This window comes from Chiloscyllium plagiosum, chromosome 18, assembly GCF_004010195.1.
Source record: "Chiloscyllium plagiosum isolate BGI_BamShark_2017 chromosome 18, ASM401019v2, whole genome shotgun sequence".
NCBI classification, from domain to species: domain Eukaryota; kingdom Metazoa; phylum Chordata; class Chondrichthyes; order Orectolobiformes; family Hemiscylliidae; genus Chiloscyllium; species Chiloscyllium plagiosum.
In genome coordinates, this window is record NC_057727.1 from 11,272,359 (window position 1) to 11,293,278 (window position 20,920).

Sequence of the window (20,920 nt, forward strand, 5' to 3'; positions counted from 1 at the left end):
TCTGCCCTCATCAATCCTCTTTGTTACTTCTTCAAAAAACTCACTCAAGTTTGTGAGACATGATTTCCCACACACAAAGCCATGTTGACTATCCCTAATCAGTCCTTGCCTTTCCAAATACATATATATCCTGTCCCTCAGGATTCCCTCCAACAACTTGCCCACCACCGATGTCAGGCTCACTCGTTTATAGTTCCCTGGCTCAGCTTTCGTAAACAGTGGTACCACGTTAGTCAACCACCAGTCCTCTGGCACCTCATCTGTGACTATCGATGATACAAATATATCAGTAAGAGGCCCAGCAATTACTTCCCTAGGCTCCCATACAATCCCAATAAGGTAATCATCCCTTTCGTATTTCTCAGTTCCAGGCTATACCTGATCAGGTCCTGGGGATCTATCCACCTTTATGCATTTCAAGACATCCAGTACTTCGTCCTCTGTAATATGTACATTTTTCAAGATGTCACCATCTATTTCCCTACATTCTATATCTTCCAGTAAATACTGATGCAAAATACTTGTTTAGTATCCACCCTATTTTTTGCAGCTCCACATGAAAGGATCTTTGAGAGGCCCTATTCTCTCCCAATTATCCTTTTGACTTTAATGTATTTGTAAAACTACTTTAGATTCTCCTTAACCCTATTTGCCAAAGCTATCTCATGTTCCCTTTTTGCCCTCCTGATTTCCCTCGAAAGTATACTTCTACTTCCTTTATACTCTTCTAAGGATTCACTCGATCTATCCTGTCTACACCTTATATACGCTTCCTTCTTTTTGTTAACCAAACCCTCAATTTCTTTAGTCATCCAGCATTCCCTATACCTACCAGCCTTTCCTTTCACCCTGACAGGAATATACTTTTTCTGGATTCTTGTTATCTCATTTCTGAAGGCTTCCCATTCTCCAGCCGTCCCTTTACCTGTGAACATTTGCCCCCAATCAGCTTTTGAAAGTTCTCGCCAACTACCATTAAAATTGGCCTTCCTCCAATTTAGAACTTCAATTTTTAGATCTGGTCTATCCTTTTCCATCACTATTTTAAAACTAATAGAATTATGATCACTGGCCCCAAAGTGCTCCCCCACTGACACCTCAGTCACCTGCCCTGCCTTATTTCCCAACAGTAGATCAAGTTTTGCACCTTCTCTAGTAGGTACATCCACATAGTGAATCAGAAAATTTTCTTGCACATACTTAACAAATTCGTCTTTATCTAAACCCTTAACACTATGGCAGTCCCAGTCTATGTTTAGAAAGTTACAATCTCCTACCATAACCACCCTATTATTGTTACAAATAACTGAGATCTCCTTACAAATCTGTTTCTCCCTCTGACTATTAGGGGGTCTATAAGACAATCCCAATAAGGTAATCATCCCTTTCTTATTTCTCAGTTCCACCCAAATAACTTCCCTGGATGTATTTCCGGGAATATCCTGCCTCAGTACAGCTGTAATGCTATCCCTTATCAAAAATACCACTCCCTCTCCTCTCTTTCCATTCTTCCTGTAGCATTTGTATCCTGGAACATTAAGCTGCCAGCCCTGTCCGTCCCAGTCCCATGTTCCTAACCATGCCCTGAGTTCATCTGCCTTCCCTGTTAGGCCCCTTGCATTGAAATAAATGCAGTTTAATGTATCAGTCCTACCTTGCTCTCTGCTTTGTTCCTGCCTGCCCTGACTGTTTGACTCACTTCTGTTCTCAGCTGTACCCGTCTCAGATTTATCTCCTTCCTCACTATCTCCCTGGGTTCTACCTCACCTCCCCCACACCTTACTGGTTTAAATCCTCCCGCGCAGCTCTAGCAAATCTCCCTGCCAGTATATTTTCCCCTTCCAATTTAGGTGCAATACGCAGTTTGAAGATTTGTATCACTTCCTGGAAGAAAATGCTGTGTGCATCTCGAGAATAGCAGTAAAGAAGCAAAAGAGGAGAGAGTATCTTAAAACCATCACTAGCAAAAAAAAAACCTGAGATTGCTGGGAAAATTCGGCCCATCTGGCAGAATTTGAGGAGAGAAAGCAGAGTCTAGTGACCTTTCTTCAGAAAGTGGCAGAGCTAGCAAAACGTGAGTAGGAAAACTAATGGGATTGAAGACTACACATTCCACAAACTGAATCATCTAAGGCCGAAAAGGAAGTGGCTGCAGTGACAATGAGTGCATTGACTGTAATCTTCCCAAATTCTATCAATTCTGGAAAGATCTGAGCAGATTGGAAAACTGGAAATATAGCATCAAGAGAGGAGGGGAAGGAAGCTCCAGGAAGCTCACACCTATCATTGGGTAATGCTAGAATCCATGATTAGGGAAGTATTAGCAGGTCATTTAGAAAATTATAAAATTACACTGACTCTGCTTCAGTTGTGCTTGATAGATTTATATACATCCTTTGAGGATGCAACGGGCAGGGTAGATAAAGGCAACCTTTGTATTTGCAGCATATTCAAAAGTCCAAAAAAACTTCCATATCCGCCACAGATTCACCTGTACCTCCACACATATCATCTATTGCATCCTTTGCACCCGATGTGGCCTCCTCTATATTGGGGAGACGGGCCGCCTACTTGCGGAGCGTTTCAGGGAACACCTCTGGGACACCCGGACCAACCAACCCAACCACCCTGTAGCTCAACATTTCAATTCCCCCTCCCACTCCACCAAGGATATGCAGGTCTTTGGACTCCTCCATCTTCAGACCACAGCGAAATGACGGTTGGAGGAAGAACGCCTCATCTTCCGGCTAGGAACCCTCCAACCACAAGGGATGAACTCGGATTTCACCAGTTTCCTCATTTCCCCTCCCCCCAGCCTGTCTCAGTCAAATCCATCAAATTCAGCACCGCCTTCCTAACCTGCAATCTTCTTCCCGATCTCTCCGCCCCCACCCCAGTCTGACCTATCACCCTCACCTTGACCTCTTTCCACCTATCACATTTCCGACGCCCCTCCCCCAAGTCCCTCCTCCCTATCTTTTATCTTAGCCTGCTGGACCAACTTTCCTCATTCCTGAAGAAGGGCTAATGCCCGAAACGTCGATTCTCCTGTTCCCTAGATGCTGCCTGACCTGCTGCACTTTTCCAGCAACACATTTCCATCTCCAAAAAAAGAACTCAATAAGGTGCCACATAAAAGGTTACTGCACAAGATAACAGCTCATGGTGCTGGGTGTTATATATTGACATGTGTAGAGTATTGGTTAATGAAAGAAAACTGAAAGTCAGGATTAATGAGCCAGTTTCAACTTGCAAACTATAAATTAGGGTCTTAATTACTTGCAATCTATTTTATTAACTTCGATGAAGGGATTGAAAGAAGTGTTGATGATACAAACCTAGCTGGGAAAGTAAGCTGCATATCTGCAAAGGTATATAGTTAGGTTACAAGTGAGCATAAATTTGGCAGGTGGGGTATAGTGAGTCATACTCTACAGAAACGGCCTGACGGATCAACTTGTCTGTGTCAACCAGATTTCCTAAACTGATCAATTTCATTCGCCTGCGTTTGGTCAATATACCGCCAAACCTTTCCGATCCATGTACCTGTCCAAATATCTTTTAAATGTTGTAATTGCACCCACCTCTACCACCCACATATACCAGCTCATTCCATATATGGGTCTAGATTAGAGTGGTTCTGGAAAAGCACAGCAGGTCAGGCAGCATCCCAGGAACAGGAAAATCGACAGTCCGGGCAAAAGCCCTTCATCAGGGCTTGATGAAGGGCTTTTGCCCGAAACTTCAATTTTCCTGCTCCTCGGATGCTGCCTGACCTGCTGTGCTTTTCCAGCATCACTCTAATCTAGACTCTGGTTTCCAGCATCTGCAGTCCTCACTTTTGCCTACGTGAATAGTTATAGATATTTACGAGTGGCCCGGCCAGTTCCCCTATAAATCCTTTATAGAACTCAGCCTGGAATCCGTCTGGCCCAGGCGCTTTGCCACTCTGAAGCTGCCTAACTGCCTCCTGTACTTCCTGGGTTGTCAGGGGGGCATTCAAGAACAATACCTGCTCCGAGGCTAGGCACCATCCTCCGTAGGGAAAAAACTTGCTTTTAAATTTTTCTCCTCCAAACTTAAACCTTTAGCTTGGACTGTCTTACCTTGGGGAAAAGACCTTTGCTATTCACTTTATTTATGCTCAAGGTTTTATAAACCTCTATAAAAGGTCACCACTTAACCTCGTTTGCTCTAGTGAAATAAGTCCTAGCCCGTCCAGCATCTCCTTATTAATCAATCCTTCCAGTCCCTGCAATATCCTTTCTACACGTTTTCCAATTTAATAATATCCTTCCTAAAGCAGGGCGACCAGGACTCCACACAGTGCTCCAGAAGAGACCTCGATAATGTCCTATACAACCTCAATGAGATGTCCCAATTCCTATACTTAATGGTCTGAGCAATGATTGCAACCGTGCTTAACGACTTAACCACTCTGTCTGCCTGTGACGCAAGTTTCAAAGAATTACAGCTGAAAATGTGTTGCTTCATTCCTGAAGAAGAGCTCATGCCCGAAACGTCGATTCTCCTGCTCCTTGGATGCAGCCTGATCTGCTGTGCTTTTCCAGCAACACATTTTCAGCTCTGATCTCCAGCATCTGCAGTCCTCATTTTCTCCTCAAAGAATTATACACCTGAACCTGGTATCTGTTCAACAACGCTACCCGGGGTTCTACCATTAGGTGAACCAAAATGCGATGCCTCAACTTTATCAAAAAATTAAACTCGATCATTTGGGTCAATGGGATGAGGTGTGGGAGATGAAGATCCTTTTTCAATCTTAGATAATCTTCACTGTCGACTGTACCACCAACTTTGGTGTCCTTCACAAACTTATAACCATTCCTCCAAAATTCTCACCCAAATCGTTTATATAAATGACAAATAACCGTGGAACACTGGCAGTCACAGTCCTCCAGTTGTTGAAAAGCAACCCTCCACCATCACACTCTCTCTCTCTCCCCTACCATCAAACCAATTTTGATTCCAATTGGCAAGCTCTCCCTGAATCCCATGTGATCTAACTTTAATAAGCAGTCTACCATCCAGATCCTTGTCAACGGCTTTACTATAGTCCATGTAGATCTGCCCTCATCAATCCTTTCGGTTATGTCCTCAAAAACCTTAATCAAGTTTGACAGACATAGTTTCCCAAGCACAAAGCCACACTGACTATCCCTAATCAGTCCTTGTCTTGAACATGAACAACATCAACTAGCCAAAAAATGACATGACCCACTCTCACTAGTATCCTTACATACAGATAAGGAAGGACACCACTTTGACTGTGACAACACACCCATCCTAGGACAAGCCAAACAGAGACATACACAAGAATTCCTAAGAGCATGGCATTCCAACTGGAACTCTATCAACAAACACATTGACTTGGATCCCGTTTACCACCCCCTGAGCAAAAGAACAGGAAATGACATCACCACCCACCCAAGGAAACCTAAACACATAAATAGAATGCCAGCCATGCCACCAGTGCTTCATCCAGTGGCTCACTGATGATGTTGCCTAGGACGGTGACAAAACATCTGAAAACAAACCATCCAGCTCAGCGAGCAAACCTACATCCAGAACCTCAACCTGAGCTACAAATCTTCTCAAAACTCGCTAAGTCCTTGCCTCTCCAACTGCACACAAATCCTATCTCTCACAATCCCCTCCAACAATAGCTATCTATGACTTCCCTACATATTTACTCCTCAATTTCCCACTGACTATTGGAAGGCCTATACTACAATCCCATCACCTCCTTATTTCTCAATTATACCCATGTTGCTTCACTATATGATCCCTCAATAATATCCTAAGTACTGCCATGATGTTTTCCCTAATCAAAAACTCCACTCCCCCTCTTCTCTTACCTCCCCTTCTACTCTTCTGTGACCTGGAACAATGAGTTGCCAATTGTGATATCTCAGTTTCATGTTCCCCTCCTTGCCTTGAGTTCATCTACCTGACATGTCAGGCCTCTTGCATTGAAATAAATGCAGTTTAATTCATCAGTCTTCCATTGTTCCCTACTGTATTCTTGACTGCCTTGACTGTTTTACTTGATCTCTTTAACTTTTGTACCGGCCTCAACCCTCACACTTATCTCACTGTTGCTTAGGATCCCACCCCACTGCCAGACTGGTTTAAACCCTCCTGAATAACTCCAGCAAATCTCTCCACCAGAATATTGGCCCCTCTCAAGTTCGGGTGCAATCTGTCCCTCTTGTACAGTTCACCTCTGCCCCAGAAGAGATCCCATTGATTCAAAAATCTGAATCCCTGCCCCCTGCAGCAGCTCCTCAGCCATGCATTTATCTGCCCATCCTCCTATTCCAGTTCTCAACAGCCCATGGCACTGGGAGTAATCTTGAGGTCCTGCTTTTTAAACTAACTCCCTATATTCACTCTGCATGACCTCATCCTGAGATATTGAAGAGTTAATTTGCTCTACTGACCTGCAAGAAATTGAACTCCCCAGGGGTAAGGTGGTGTGTCTTTGTCTTACAGGTGGAATATGGGAGGTTTACACAGCCATTTCCTTGCCATTTTACATTTTCATCCAGATATCAATAAGAACATTACAGTTGGAATTTGACTATTCCCCTATAGTCACAAAAAATTATTTGCAACAGATTTGACCATTAAGGGATAGACAATAAACAATAGGTGCGGGAGTAGGCCATCCTGCCCTTCGAGCCTGCACCACCATTCAATATGATTGTGGCTGATCATCCTCAATCAGTATTCTGTTCCTGCCTTATCTCCATAACCCTTGATTCCCCTATCCTTGAGAGCTCTATCCAACTCTTTCTTAAATGAATCCAGAGACTGGGCCTCCACTGCCTTCTGGGGCAGAGTATTCCACACAGCCACCACTCTCTGGGTGAAGAAGTTTCTCCTCATCTCTGTCCTAAATGGTCTACCCCGTATTTTTAATCAGTGTCCTCTGGTTCGGCACTCACCCATCAGCGGAAACATGTTTCCTGCCTCCAGAGTGTCCAATTCTTTAATAATCTTATACGTCTCAATCAGATCGCCTCTTAGCCTTCTAAACTCAAGCGTATACAAGCCCAGTCGCTCCAGTCTTTCAGCGTAAGGATGATTTGCATGACATTGTTTCTGGAGGTGGATGGTCACTGCATTGCATCTTGAGTGGCATGTGACTATGAGGGAATGGTTGAGGGTTGTCTTGTGGGCAGTACTAACTTTGATGTAAAGATTTTTGTATAAAGGACAGACTGTTTTCTTTGTTCAGAGAGAGCTTTTGCCACAACCCCGTAAGCTCTGCAAGGTGTTGTGTTAAAGGTTCTTCCAGAAAGCTTGTACTGTACTATGCTTAATAAATATGGTTTCTTGTTCACAGAGGTTGTTGTGTTGTGGTTGTATCAAATGTGTAAGAATCTCCAGAGTAAAAGAACCTAAGAATGCCTTCCTTCTACCTAGTGTGCGATATCGAGAGAATAGAAAAAGCAAAATATCATTTAAAAAGAGAGATTACAGAATGTAGTGACATCGAAAATAGGGCCCTTCAAAGATCAGCAAGGCGGCCATTGTGTGGAGCTGCAGAAAATGGGGGAGATACTAAACGAATATTTTGCATCAGTATTTACTGTGGAAAAGGATATGGAAGATGTAGGGAAATAGATGGTGACACCTTGCAAAATGTCCAGATTACAGAGGAGGAAGTGCTGGATGTCTAGAAATGCATAAAGGTGGATAAATCCCCAGGACCTGATCAGGTGTACCCTAGAACTCTATGGGAAGCTAGAGAAGTAATTGCTGGGCCTCTTGTTGAGATATTTGTATCATCGATAGTCACAGGTGAGATGCCGGAAGACTGGAGGTTGGCTAACATGGTGCCATTGTTTAAAAAGGGTGGTAAGGACAAGCCAGGGAACTATAGACCAGTGAGCCCGACGTCGGTGGTGGGCAAGTTGTTGGAGGGAATCCTGAGGGACAGGATGTACACGTATTTGGAAAGGCAAGGACTGATGAGGGATAGTCAAAATGGCTTTGTGCATGAGACATCATGTCTCTCACAAACTTGATTGAGTTTTCTGAGGAAGTAACAAAGAGGATTGATGAGGGCAGAGCAGTAGATGTGATCTATATGGATTACAGTAAAGCGTTCGACAAGGTTCCCCAAGGGAGATAGATTAGCAAGGTTAGATCTCACGGAATACACGGAGGACTAGCCATTTGGATACAGAACTGGCTCAAAGGTAGAAGACAGAGGGTGGTCGTGGAGGGTAGTTTTTCAGGCTGGAGGCCTGTGACCAGTGGAGTGCCACAAAGATCGGCGCTGGGTCCTCTACTTTTTGTCATTTACATAAATGATTTGGATGTGAGCATAAGAGGTACAGTTAGTAAGTTTGCAGATGACACCAAAATTGGAGATGTAGTGGACAGCGAAGAGGGTTACCTCAGATTACAACAGGAGCTGGACCAGATGGGCCAATGGGCAGAGAGGTAGCAGATGGAGTTTAATTCAAATAAATGCGAGATGCTGCATTTTGGGAAAACAAATCTTAGCAGGACGTACACACTTAATGGTAAGGTCCTCGGGAGTGTTGCTGAACAAAGAGACCTTGATGTGCAGGTTCATAGCTCCTTGAAAGTGGAGTCGCAGGTAGATGGGATAGTGAAGACGACGTTTGGTATGCTTTCCTTTATTGGTCAGAGTATTGACTACAGGAGTTGGGAGGTCATGTTGCGGCTATACAGGACATTGGTTAGGCTAGTGTTGGAATACTGCATGCAATTCTGGTCTCCTTCCTATCGGAAAGATGTTGTGGAACTCGAAAGGGTTCAGAAAAGATTTACAAGGATGTTGCCAGGGTTGGAGGATTTGAGCTATAGGGAGAGGTTGAATAAGCTGGGGCTCTTTTCCCTGGAGCATCGGAGGCTGAGGGGTGGCCTTATAGAGGTTTACAAAATTATGAGGGGCATGGATAGGATAAATAGACAAAAGTCTCTTCCCTGTGATTGGGGAGTCCAGAACTAGAGGGCATAGGTTTAGGGCGAGAGGGGAAAGATATAAAAGACACCTAAGGGGCAACTTTTTCAGACAGATGGTGGTATGTGTATGGAATGAGCTGCCAGAGGAAGTGGTGGAAGCTGGTACAATTGCAACATTTGGATCGATATATGAAAAGGAGGGGATTGGAGGGATCTGGACTGGGTGCTGGCAGATTGGGTTGGGATATCTGGTCGGCATGGACGGGTTGGACTGAAGGGTCTGTTTCCATGCTGTACATCTCTGTAACTCTATACAGGGATCTAGATAGTCTCTAGATATGAATCAGAGTTAACATGTAGACACAGCAAATAATTGGGAAGGCAAATGGAATGTTGATCTTAATTTCAAAGAAGTCAGAGCACTCACAGAGGGAACTTTTATTGTGGCTATGAAGGGTGTTGCTGAAACCACACAAGAGTACTCCATGCAGTTTTAGTCTCTTTAGTCATGGTTATACTAGCATTTCAGTCAGTGCTTGCATGATGCACTGAGCCAATTATTGGGATTAAGATGTTGTTTTAAGTAAAGTTTGAGTAGTTTGGGCCTATACTCATAGGAGTTAGAAAAATGAGAAGTGATCCAATTGAAACATATTAGATTCTGGAGTTTGGTAGGGTAGATAGAAACAGAAAATAAGTGCAGGAGTAGGCCATGCAGCCCTTCGAGCCTGCACCACCATTCAATATGATCTCGGCTGATCATGCCAATTTAAGGAGCACACTCCCACTTTCTCCCCATACCCCTTGATCCCTTTAGCCGCTAGGGCCACGCTAGTTCCTCTTGAATAAATCTCATGAACTGGCCCCAACAGCTTCCTGTGAGAGAGAATTCCACAGGTTCACAAGTCTCTGAGTGAAGAAATTCTTCCCCATCTCAGTCCTGAATGGCTCACCCCTTATTGTTTGACTATGACCCCTTGTCCTGCACTTTTCCCACATCTGAAACATTCTTCCCGAATCTAGCCTGTCCAGTCCCATCAAGGCTCCCCTTGTTCTTCTAAATTTCAGCAAATACAAGCCCAGTCGAACCACTCTTTTCTCATATATCAGTCCTGCCATCCCTGGAATCATTCTGGTAAACCTTCACTAATCTCACTCAATAGTTGCATGTCCTTCCTCAGAATAAGAGATCAAAACCGCGCACAATACTCAAGGTGTGGCCTCACCAAGGCCCTGTATAACTGCAGCAAGACATCCTAACCCCAATACCCAACAGGGGAGGGGGGGGGGGGGGGGGGAGCTGGTTTGCCTCTTGGGAACATCAAGAACTTGGAGGCACCAATTCAATAATAACACCAGACAGCGACAGAAATGAATTTCTTCGCCGAGGATCGTAAATATTTTGCGTTCTCTATTTCAGGGATATGTTGATGCTGGAGCATTGAATATATTTAAAGCTGAGACAGAAAGATTCTTAACAGAGTCATAGAGATGTACAACACAAAAAAACAATCCCTTCAATTCAACTCGTCTGCACTAACTGGATATCCTAGATTAATCTCAACCCACTTACAAGCACTTGGCCCATATCCTTCTAAGCCCTTCCTATATATGTACCCATCCAGATGCCTTTTAAATGTTGTAATTGTACCAGCCTCCTCCACTTCTTCTAGCACCTTGTTCCATACACACACCATCCACTGTGTGAAAATTTGCCCCTCAAGGTCTCTTTTAAATCTTTTACCTCTTATCTATGCCCTCTAGTTTTGGGATTCCCCTACGCTGGGAAAAAGACCTTGACTATTTACTCTATCCTTGCCCCTCATGATTTTATAAACCTCTACTAGGTCACCCCTCAACCTCCAACACTCCAGGGAAAAAACACCAGTCTCACCTGAAAGTCAAAGCTCTTCAACCTTGGCAACATCCTTACAAATCTTTTCTGCACCCTTTCAAGTTTAACAGCATCTTTCCAAAGCATCGAAACCTGAATTAAAACAATACGTCAAAAGTGGCCTCACCAATATCCTGTACAGCCACAACATGACATCCCAACTCCTAAACTCAATGCAAGCATACCAAATGCCTTCTTCACCACCCTGTCTACCTGCCACTCCATCTTCAAGAAACTATGCAACTGCATCCCTAGGTCTCTTTGTTCAACAACACTCCCCAGGACTCTACCATTAACGTAGAAGTCCTGCCTTGGTGTGCCTCACCAAAATGCAACACTCACATTTATCTAAATTAAACTCCATCTGCCACTCAGGGAGTGGGGGCCAGGTTCAGATCCGAAACAACTTTGGTGAAGGCTGAGCAAGTTCAAAGGACTGAATGGCGTAGTTTTGCTCTGGCTTGTGATTGGAGAGGAGGGCTTGGGGAACTCACTGGAGGGCTGTAGAAGCCAAAAGGCCTCTTTGTTTTGGAATTAGAATCACAAAAATGTACAGCGCTGAAACAGACCCTTGAGTCCAACTAATCCATGCCAACCAGATATCTCAACCTACCTAGTCACATTTGCAAGCACTTGGCCTCAGTCAGGGCATTGAGTATAAAAGTTGGGAGGTCATGTTGCAGCTGTAGAGGACATTGGTTAGGCCACATTTGGAATAATGTGTTCAATTCTGGTCTCCTTCCTATTGGAAGGATGCTGTGAATCTTGAAAGAGTTCAGGAAAGATTTACAAAGATGTTGCCAGGATTGGAGGATTTGAGCTATAGGGAGAGGCTGAATAAGCGGGGGCTGTTTTCCCTGGAGCGTCGGAGGCTGAGGGGTGACCTTATAGAGGTTATAAAATCATGAGAGGCATGGATATGATAAATAGACAAAGTATTTTCCCTGGGGTCAGGGAGTCCAGAACTAGAGGGCATAGGTTTAGGCTGAGAGGGGCAAGATATAAAAGGGACCTGAGGGGCAACTTTTTCCACACAGAGGGTGTTGTGTGTATGGAATGAGCTGCCAGAGGATGTGGTGGAGGCTGGTACAATTGCAACATTTAAAAGGCATCTGGATGGGTATATGAGTCGGAAGGGTTCTAGCAACTTTCTGCTGAGGACAGGGTGCTCAACTCCCCATCAGCATGGTTTACAACTGAGGTTAATGGAGTCGGTGACGGAGTCTGGGGTGGGTTTGTTTTTTTTTTAAACAGAACAGCAAGCTCAGGCTGGCGTTTAGTAAGGTTCCACTGGAACGGAAGAAACTTCAGAGGTGAAATGACTGGCCTGGTTCTGCTGTTGGGAGAGGGGCCGGTTATAACACAAGTTATTTCCAGCTGTAACTCACTCCGCGTAGCCGGTGTTGTAAGGCAATTTCTTGTTCCTGGGAGGAAGCAGGACCGGCCTGACGCTCTGGTCTCCGCACTGGCTCATCTCCGCTGGGTTCTGATGGAGAAAGTGTGGCCGGCAGTACATCCGAGCAGTCAGCTCCGGGCGGGCAGTAACAGAGGGCTGGCGGCTCCGGCTCACGGGAGAGCCCCGTCTCTTAAACCGCTTAAACATCCCTGTGCCCGGGCTTCCAAACAGCAGGGCGGGGAGTCTGAATGGAGGATATCCACCAGTCCAAGCTAACGCAGCTCTGAGAAACTTCTCCTCCCCCTGCAACGATTCCACGTACTGTACAGGGAGGAAAACATTGGCAACAAACGGGGCAGTTCCTGTTCACTTGTTAGACTACTGCCTGTTCATCCCACAGCATTGAGCAATTCGGAATCAGCGTCACACATTGACTGAACACCCAATTACTGAGCTCAGAGCAACTTCATACACTGCAAGGGTGTACCCTGAGCAGCCGAAGAGTCCACTCAACACATACACTCCCTCTTTGCCAATCTTATTTGTGCAAGACAAGAAAAACCACTGATGCTGGAATCCAAAGTAGACAGGCAGGAGGCAATAACCTCCTTTCCTAGCCTCTGCCATCAACCGGATTCATTCCTCTCTTTGACCAACCAGGTCGTACCCTTTACCTGTTTTCACCTTCCTGATGAAGGGCTTTTGCCCAAAACGTCGATTCTCCTGCTCCTCGGATGCTGCCTGACCTGCTGCGCTTTTCCAGCACCACACTCTCAATTCTAATCTCCAGCATCTGCAGCCCTCACTTTTGCCCTATCTTCACTTATTCCCAATTCATGACCCCACACCCCCTCCCCACTCCCTTTATCTTCAGTTCCCCGTACACCCACCCCCAGTCCTGAAGAAGGGTTACACTCAAAACATCGACTTCTCCACGTCCTGATGCTGCCTGGCTTGCTGTGCTCCAGTCTCCTGCCTGTCTACTCGCAGGCCTACCTCCCAGAACTATCTCCCAGGAGATGGTGTGTAAGGATATGCGCAGTATTCAGGGTGGAAAATAAAGAATTGGAATGAAAGCAGCAACTGCTTCTGGGGGGGTGCAGAGGTATTTCAGTGTGATTTGAACAAGTTGAGAAATGTTGTACTGAAGAAGGGTCACTGGACCTGAAATGTTAATTCTGCTTTTACTGTCCAGATGCTGCCAGACTTGGTGTGTGATAAAATCTCTCGTGTGGAAGCAGGCCATTCAGTCCAAACCAACCCTTCAAAGAGCATCCTTCTCAGACTCACCCCATCCCTGCATGGCCAATCCATCCAACCTGCACACGTTTTGGACTGTAGGAGGAAACCAGAGACCCCAAAGGAAACCCACGCAGACACGGGGAGAAGTGAAAACTCCACACAGACAGTGACCCAAGACTGGAATTAAACCCAGGTCCCTGGCGCTGTGAGCCAGCAGTGCTAACCATTGTGCCACCTGCACAAGTTGCTCCAGCACTTTCTGTTTTTGTTTCAGACTTTCAGCATCCACAGTTCTTTGTTTTATTAATAAGTAAGAATAAATAGGCCTTTTTCTGAGTGCCATCAGTGACTAATGGGTATTGTAGTGATCAGTAATTGGACCGCAGCTATTTATAATGCAGCATTTATTAATGATTTAAATAAGGGAACTAAACGTACTATCTCCAAGTTTACAAATGACACAAAGCTGGGTGGACGGGTGAGCTGTGAAGAGGATGCAGAGATGCTCCAGTGTGATTTGTTAAGTTGAGTGAGTGGGCAAATGCATGACAGATGACGTCTAATGGATAAATATGAGACTATCTATTTTAGAAGCAAAAACAGGAAGGCAGATTATTATCTGAATGGTGGTTGGTGAGGGAGTGAGGGGGTGCCACAACCTGACCTGGGTGTTCTCCTACACTAGTTGCTGAAAATAAGCATGGTAAAGGAGACTAATGGTTTCTCTCTCCACATCTGCTGCAAACTTGCTGAGTTTCTCCAGCACTTTGTTTCAGTTTTCCAGGATATTTGTTTCATTTTAAGGCAAATGATACGTTGGCCTTCACAGTGAGAGTAGCATGTTTGTACAGGACCTAGCTGCAATTGTACAAGGATTAGTGAGACCACATCTGGAGTATTGTGTGCAGTATTGGTCTGTTTATTTCAGGAAAGGTGTAGTGGCATTGGAGGCCGTTCAGAGGAGGTTCACTAGATTGATCCCAGAGATGAGGGGTTTGTCATATAAAGAACGATTGAACAGTTTAGGCCAATGCTCTCTGGAATTTAGAAGAATGACGAGAGATCAAATTTATTCAAGATGATAAAAGGTGTGAATAAAATAGACGTGGAGCAGATGCTTCCTCTTGTGGGGCATTCTGGGATGAGAAATCATAGCCTCAGGGTAAGGGGTAGCAAATTCAAAACAGAACTGAGGAGAACTATTTCTCCCAAGGGGTTGTGAATCTGTGGAATTCACTACCCCAAAATGCGGTGGATGCTGGGACAGTGAGTACATTTAAGGAGGAGTTAGACAGATTTTTAAATTTGTAATGGGTTGAAGGGATATAGAGAAAAAGGCAGGAAAATGGGGGTGAGGAGCACATCAGCCATGATTGAATGGCGGAGCGGACTCAATGGGCCGAATGGCCTAATAATGCTCTTTTATTGTTTAATCTTATGAATTTATCTGAGGATGGATGTTCTGGCTATGGAGATAATTCAGCAAAGGTTTACCAGACTGATGTCTGGGATGGCGGGACTGAAGTATGTAGAGAGCATGGATTGGTTGGGACAATATTCACTGGAGTTTAAAAGAATGAGGGAGATCTGATAGAAACCCATACAATTCTAACAGGACTTAACAGGGTAAACACAAGAAAGGTATTCTCAATAACTGGGAAGTCCAGAACCAGGTGTCACCGTGTAAGGATAAGGGATAGACCATATTGAACTGAGATTAGAAGAGATGTCTTCCAGGAGAGTGGGGAGTCTGTGGAATTCTCTGCCACAAAAAGTGGTTGAGGCCAAAGTGGTGAATGTTTTCAAGAAGGAGACAGATATAGTGCTTAGGGCTCAAGGGATCAAAAGGTATAAGTGAAACCAGGAACAGGGTGCTGAGTAGGACAATCAGCCATGATCATACTGAATGGTGGTGGAGCAGGCTTGAAGGGCCTACTCCTACTCCTGTTTTCTATAATACCTATCTAGGCAACATCCTTGCAAATGCATCCTTGCACAGCGTGAACATGAATGCACACAGTATTCCCAATTGTAGCCACAGAGTTGTAGAGATGTACAGCATGGAAACAGACCCTTTGGTTCAATTTGTCCTAGAGTTTTGTACAGTTCCAACTTGACCCCTACCTCCTCTGTTCTATGCTTTGATTAATAAAGGCCTATGTCTTGACCACATTATCTACCCATCCAGCCTACTGACGCGCACTCCAAGGTTCCTCGATTCATGTACACTTCTGCACCATGTTTTTTGATTCCTGTTAACATCGGATGTGGTCATCACTAACTAGGCCAGCATATATTGACCTTGAACTGAGCGGCTTACTGGGCCAATTCAGAGGGCAGTTCAAAGTCAACCATGTTGCTACGGATCTGCAGTTACGTGTAGCCAGACCAGATAGGATGGCAGATTTCCTTTGCTAAAAGGGTCTAATGAACCAGTGGTTATACAATCACCATTAGACCAGATTTATTAATTGAATTCAAATTTCACCATCTGCAATGGTGTGATTTGGACTCACATCCACAGAACATTAATCTGGGACTCCAACTTACAAGATCAGTGATCGTATCATTTATGCCACTGCATTTCAGGAGAGAATAAATGTTCATAATCAATCCAATTTCAGTTAATTGGTCCTGAGTGGCTGCTGACTTGAACTAACCTGTTACAGTTTTAAAGATGATCAGAGAGAAGACAATTAAAATTCACACAGCAATATGTGTTAAAGATAGCTAAACCATCAAGCAAAATAAAAAGTAATTGGGCGAAAATATCTCAGTTTTACTCATGATACTTATTTAACTAGATAGCTTTCAAATCTGGCCCTTTATTATGGATGATGGCACAAATTCTCTGAAGAGGTCAAAGTCTTTGTTTTGGTCTGTCCTTCATAAGGAAGCAGGTTGTGGTGAAGGATTTTCATCTGAAAACGTAATACCAAAGTGAAACCTGCCCAGCAAGACTCTATCATTAACCACAACTTGTGTTTATGTAATGCTTTAACTTTGTGAAACGTCCCAAAATACATTTAAAAGAGTACGATAACCTACTACCTAAAGAAATATTGGTAAGATGCCTAAAAGCTTGGTCAAAGAGTTAGCTCTAAGGATTGTTATCGAAGGGGTAGGTAAATGAGGAAGGAGTTTAAGGCCTAGGCAACTGAATACATGGTCATCAATAGTTTATTTTATTCTTTTGTGGAATGCGAATTTAATAAAATCTGGAATAAAGAGCAGGCCTAATGATAACAATATAATAACAGTATTTTATTGTAAAAACCCCATCTAGTTCACTAATGTGCTTTAGGGAAGGAAATCTGCCGTCCTTACCTGGTCTGGCCGACATATGACTCCAGACCCACAGCAATGTGGTTGATTATTAGCTGCCCTCTGGGCAAGAAATACTGGCCTAGCTAGTGATACACATCTTGTGAATAATTAAAAAAGAGATCAGTATTTATTATCTATTCCTCAATGCCATTGAACCATAAGACATAGGAACAGGAGTAGACTATTATGTCTCTTGAGTCTGCTCTGTAATTCTCTAGGATCAGAGCCGATTCAACATTCCTTACATCCACTTTTCTTTGTTTTCCCTGTAACCCTTTAAACCCTAAATGATTAAGAATCTATCTATCTCAGCCTTAAATACACGCAAGGACTCTGCTCCACAGCTCTCTGTGGCAAGGAGTTCCAAAGACTCATAAGCCTCTGAGAGAAGAAATTCTTTCTCATCTCAGTCTTGAATTGGCACACCTTTAATTCTGAGACTATGTCCTAGACTCCCCCATGAATGGAAACATCCTCTCAGCACTTACCCTGTAAAGGGAGGGGTTGAGGCCATAGAAATATTTGAAAACAGGATGAGAATTCTAAAGTCAAGATGTCCCTTGTTTGGAAACCAATGTACTTCAGTGAATACAGGGGTGATAGATGAATGGGACTTTGTTTATTCATTCATGGGATGTGGTTATCACTGGCTAGGGCAGGATTTATTGCCCATCCCCAATGGACCAGAGGGCAGTTAAGAGTCTCCCACGTTGCTGTGGATCTGGAGTCACATGTAGGCTAGATCAGCTGAAGGTGGCAGATTTTCCTCCCTAAAGTGCATTAGTGGTCTGGATGGAACTTGTTATGGTTAAGCCAAGGTCTGCAGACTTTCAGATAACTTCAAGTTTATGGAGTGTGGGATGTGGGAGATCAGCCAGGAGTGATTTGGAATAGTCAAACCTAAAGGTAACAAAGGCATGAATGAGGGTTTCAGCAGCAGATGAATTGAGACAGTGTGAGGTTGAGAAATATTACAGAGGTGGGAATATGTATCTTAAGCATTGTCTTCAGAAAAAGGATGATTAAGGAATCAATCTGCAGAGATTGTGACCGAGTGAGAGGCCTGTGTTTCGGAAATCATAGGCACAAACACTGATTGAGAATGTTCTCATGTCATACTCTGTACAGAAGTATTCAGATTACATTAAAACAAGTTTATTTTTTCCCTGGGCAACTGATGCCTCAAATAAAAGTGTAATAAGTGGTTTTGAGACATTTGAGACAGAAGTTAAAAATCACACAACACCAGGTTATAGTCCAACAGGTTTAATTGGAAGCACTAGCTTTCGGAGCGACGCTCCTTCACCAGGTGGTTGTGGAGTACACGATTGTAAGACACAATTTAGAGCAAAAGTTTACAGTGGGATGTAACTGAAATATACATTGAAAAATACCCTGATTGTTTGTTAAGTCTCTCATCTGTGAGAATGGCCATGTTAGTTTCACTTCTTTCATATGTAAATCTCAAAACCTTTTTAAAAGTTACATTCTCAAGTCAACTTTAACAACTGGTGTCAGCCCAGATAATGTATTGAAGGTGTTAGCCCCCTGTGTGCTGCTGTCTGTGCCATAATGTTTAGACTGATTCTAACCTAAAAAATGAATTAACAGAATCTTACATGGATTCATGGAATTTATTGAGCAAAGGACAATGTAACTCTGCAAGTACAAATTCACCCCACAAATATATATGTGCATGTGTGGGTGTGTGTGTGTGTGTTGGGGGGGCGGTGGGGAAGGGGAGCAGTTTGAGTGTCTGTGAGAGAGAGAGTATATGTGTGTGTGTGAGCTTAAAGGGGTCTAAGTCTGTGGGAGGGTGCATGTGAGAGTGTAGGAGTGTGCATGTTTGTAGGAGTGTGTATGTGTGTGTGTCTGTCGGAGTGTCTGTGTGTGTGTATAGGAGTGCCTGCATGTGTGTATATTGCAATAGGGTCACCCCATAGGTGACCGCATTGCACTATACACACAGGCACTCTTACACTCACAAATGCACCCTCCCACAGATTTAGACCCCTTTACACTCACACACACACATATACACTCTCTCCCACAGACACTCAAACCGCTCCCCAGCACCCATATACACACACAAATGCACATGCACACATACACATATATGTTTGTCGGGTGAATTTGTACTTGCAGAGTTACATTGTACTTTGTTCAAAAACTGCATGAATCCATGTAAGATTCTGTTAATTCATTTTTTTAGATTAGAATCAGTCTAAACATTATGGCACAGACAGCAGCACACAGGGGGCTAACACCTTTAATACATTATCTGGACTGACACAAATTATTAAGGTTAACCTGAGACAAAGTTAAAAATCACACAACACCAAGTTATAGTCCAACAGGTTTAATTGGATGCACGCTAGCTTTCGGAGCGTCGCTCCTTCATCAGGTGGTAGTGGAGGGCTCAATCCTAACACACAGGATTTATAGCAAAAATTTACAGTGTGATGTAACTGAAATTATACCATTGAAAAATTGATTGTCTGTTAAGCCTTTCATCTGTTAGAATACCGTGATAGTTTCACTTTCATGTGTAAATCACAAAACCTTTTTTTAAAAAGTTGCATTCTCGGATTAGCTGTTAACAATGGTGATAGCTAGACAATATGTTGAAGGTGTTGGCCCCCTGTGTTCTCTGTCTATGCCATGATGTTTAGATTGATTCTAATCTAAAAAGTGAGATAACGGAGTTTTACATGAATTCATTCAGTTTTTGAGCTCAGAGTTCTACATGAATGCATGCAGTTTTTGAGCAAAGTACAATGTAACCCTGCAAGTACAAATTCACCCCACAAAATATATGTGTGCATATGGGTCTTTGTGTGTGTATGTGTGTGTCTGGGTTGGGGTTGTGAGTGTGAGAAAGTATATGTGTGTGTGTGTAGTGAGTGCAGAGTGTCTTAAGTCTGTGAAGGGGTGCATGTGTGAGTGTGTGTGTCTGTAAGGGTGTGTGTGTGTGTGTCTGTGTGCACGTCTGTGTATATGTGTATCCGTGTGTATGTGTGTATAGGAGTGCCTGTGTGTGTGTGTGCATGTGTGTGTAGGAGTATCTGTGTGTGTATATAGTGCAATGGTGGTCACCTGTAATGTGACATGAACCCAAGGTTGAGGCCCTCCCTATGGGTACCGAACTTAGCTATCAGCCTCTGCTCGGCCACTTTTCTCTGCTGCCTGCCCCTAAGTCCACCTTGGAGGATGGTCACCCGAAGGTCCAAGGTCGAATGTCCTGGACCACTGAAGTGTTCCCCAACTGGGAAGAAACCCTCCTGTCTGTTGATCTGTTGATTGTTCCGTTGTCATAGCCTTTGCTCTGTTTCCCCAATGTACCATGCCTCCGGGCATCCTTGCCTGCAAGGTATAAGATAGACAACGTTGGCTGAGTCACATGAGTACCTGCCATGTACAAGGTGGGAGGTGTCCCCACACGTAATGGTGGTTTCTATGTCCACACTCTGACACGTCTTGCAGCACCTACCGTGACAGGGTTGTATGGAGTTGTCCTGAGAGCCGGGCAGCTTGCTACGAACAACGATCTGTTTGAGGTTTGGCGGTTGTTTAAAGGCAAGTAGTGGAGATGTGGGGAAGGTCTTGGTGAGGTGCTCATCCTCATTGATCATGTGTTGCAGGTCACGAAGAACATGGCGTAATTTTTCAGCTCCTGGGAAATACTGAACAACGAAGGGTATTCTGTCGGTTGCAGCACGTGTCGGTCTCCTGAGGAGGTTGTTACGGTTCCTTGCTGTGGCACCTCGTAACTGGCGGTCGATGAGTTGGGCATCGTACCCCGTTCTTGTGAGGGCATCCCTGAGCACTTCCAGGTGTCCATCACGTTCCTCCTCATCTGAGCAGATCTGGTGTACGTGTAGGGCTTGTCCATAAAGGATGGCTGTTTTAATATGTTTTGGGTGGAAGCTGGAGAAGTATAGCATTGTGAGGTTGTCTGTGGGTTTGCCGTAGAGTGTGGTGCTGAGGTGTCCATCCTTGATGGAAATGCATGTGTCCAAGAATGAGACAGATAGTCGAGAGTAGTCCATGGTGAGTTTGATGGTGGGATGAAACTTGTTGATGTCACTGTGTAG

The 20,920-nt window shown here is 44.1% G+C and overlaps 1 protein-coding gene across 2 annotated transcripts in view; it reads right to left on the minus strand.

Moving 5' to 3' along the window:
• Positions 1-12,723, minus strand: part of LOC122558850 (protein phosphatase 1M-like) — a 49,914-nt gene extending 37,191 nt beyond the window's left edge. The window contains exon 1 of one of the 2 annotated variants that reach the window (XM_043707692.1): positions 12,250-12,711. In XM_043707692.1, coding sequence (XP_043563627.1) covers positions 12,250-12,464 — 215 coding nt within the window. In that variant the 5' untranslated portion in view covers positions 12,465-12,711. Of the gene's footprint in view, positions 1-12,249 lie in introns of both variants that reach the window. The other variant, XM_043707693.1, reaches the window with a different exon arrangement.
• Between the last annotated feature and the right edge of the window lie 8,197 nt (positions 12,724-20,920).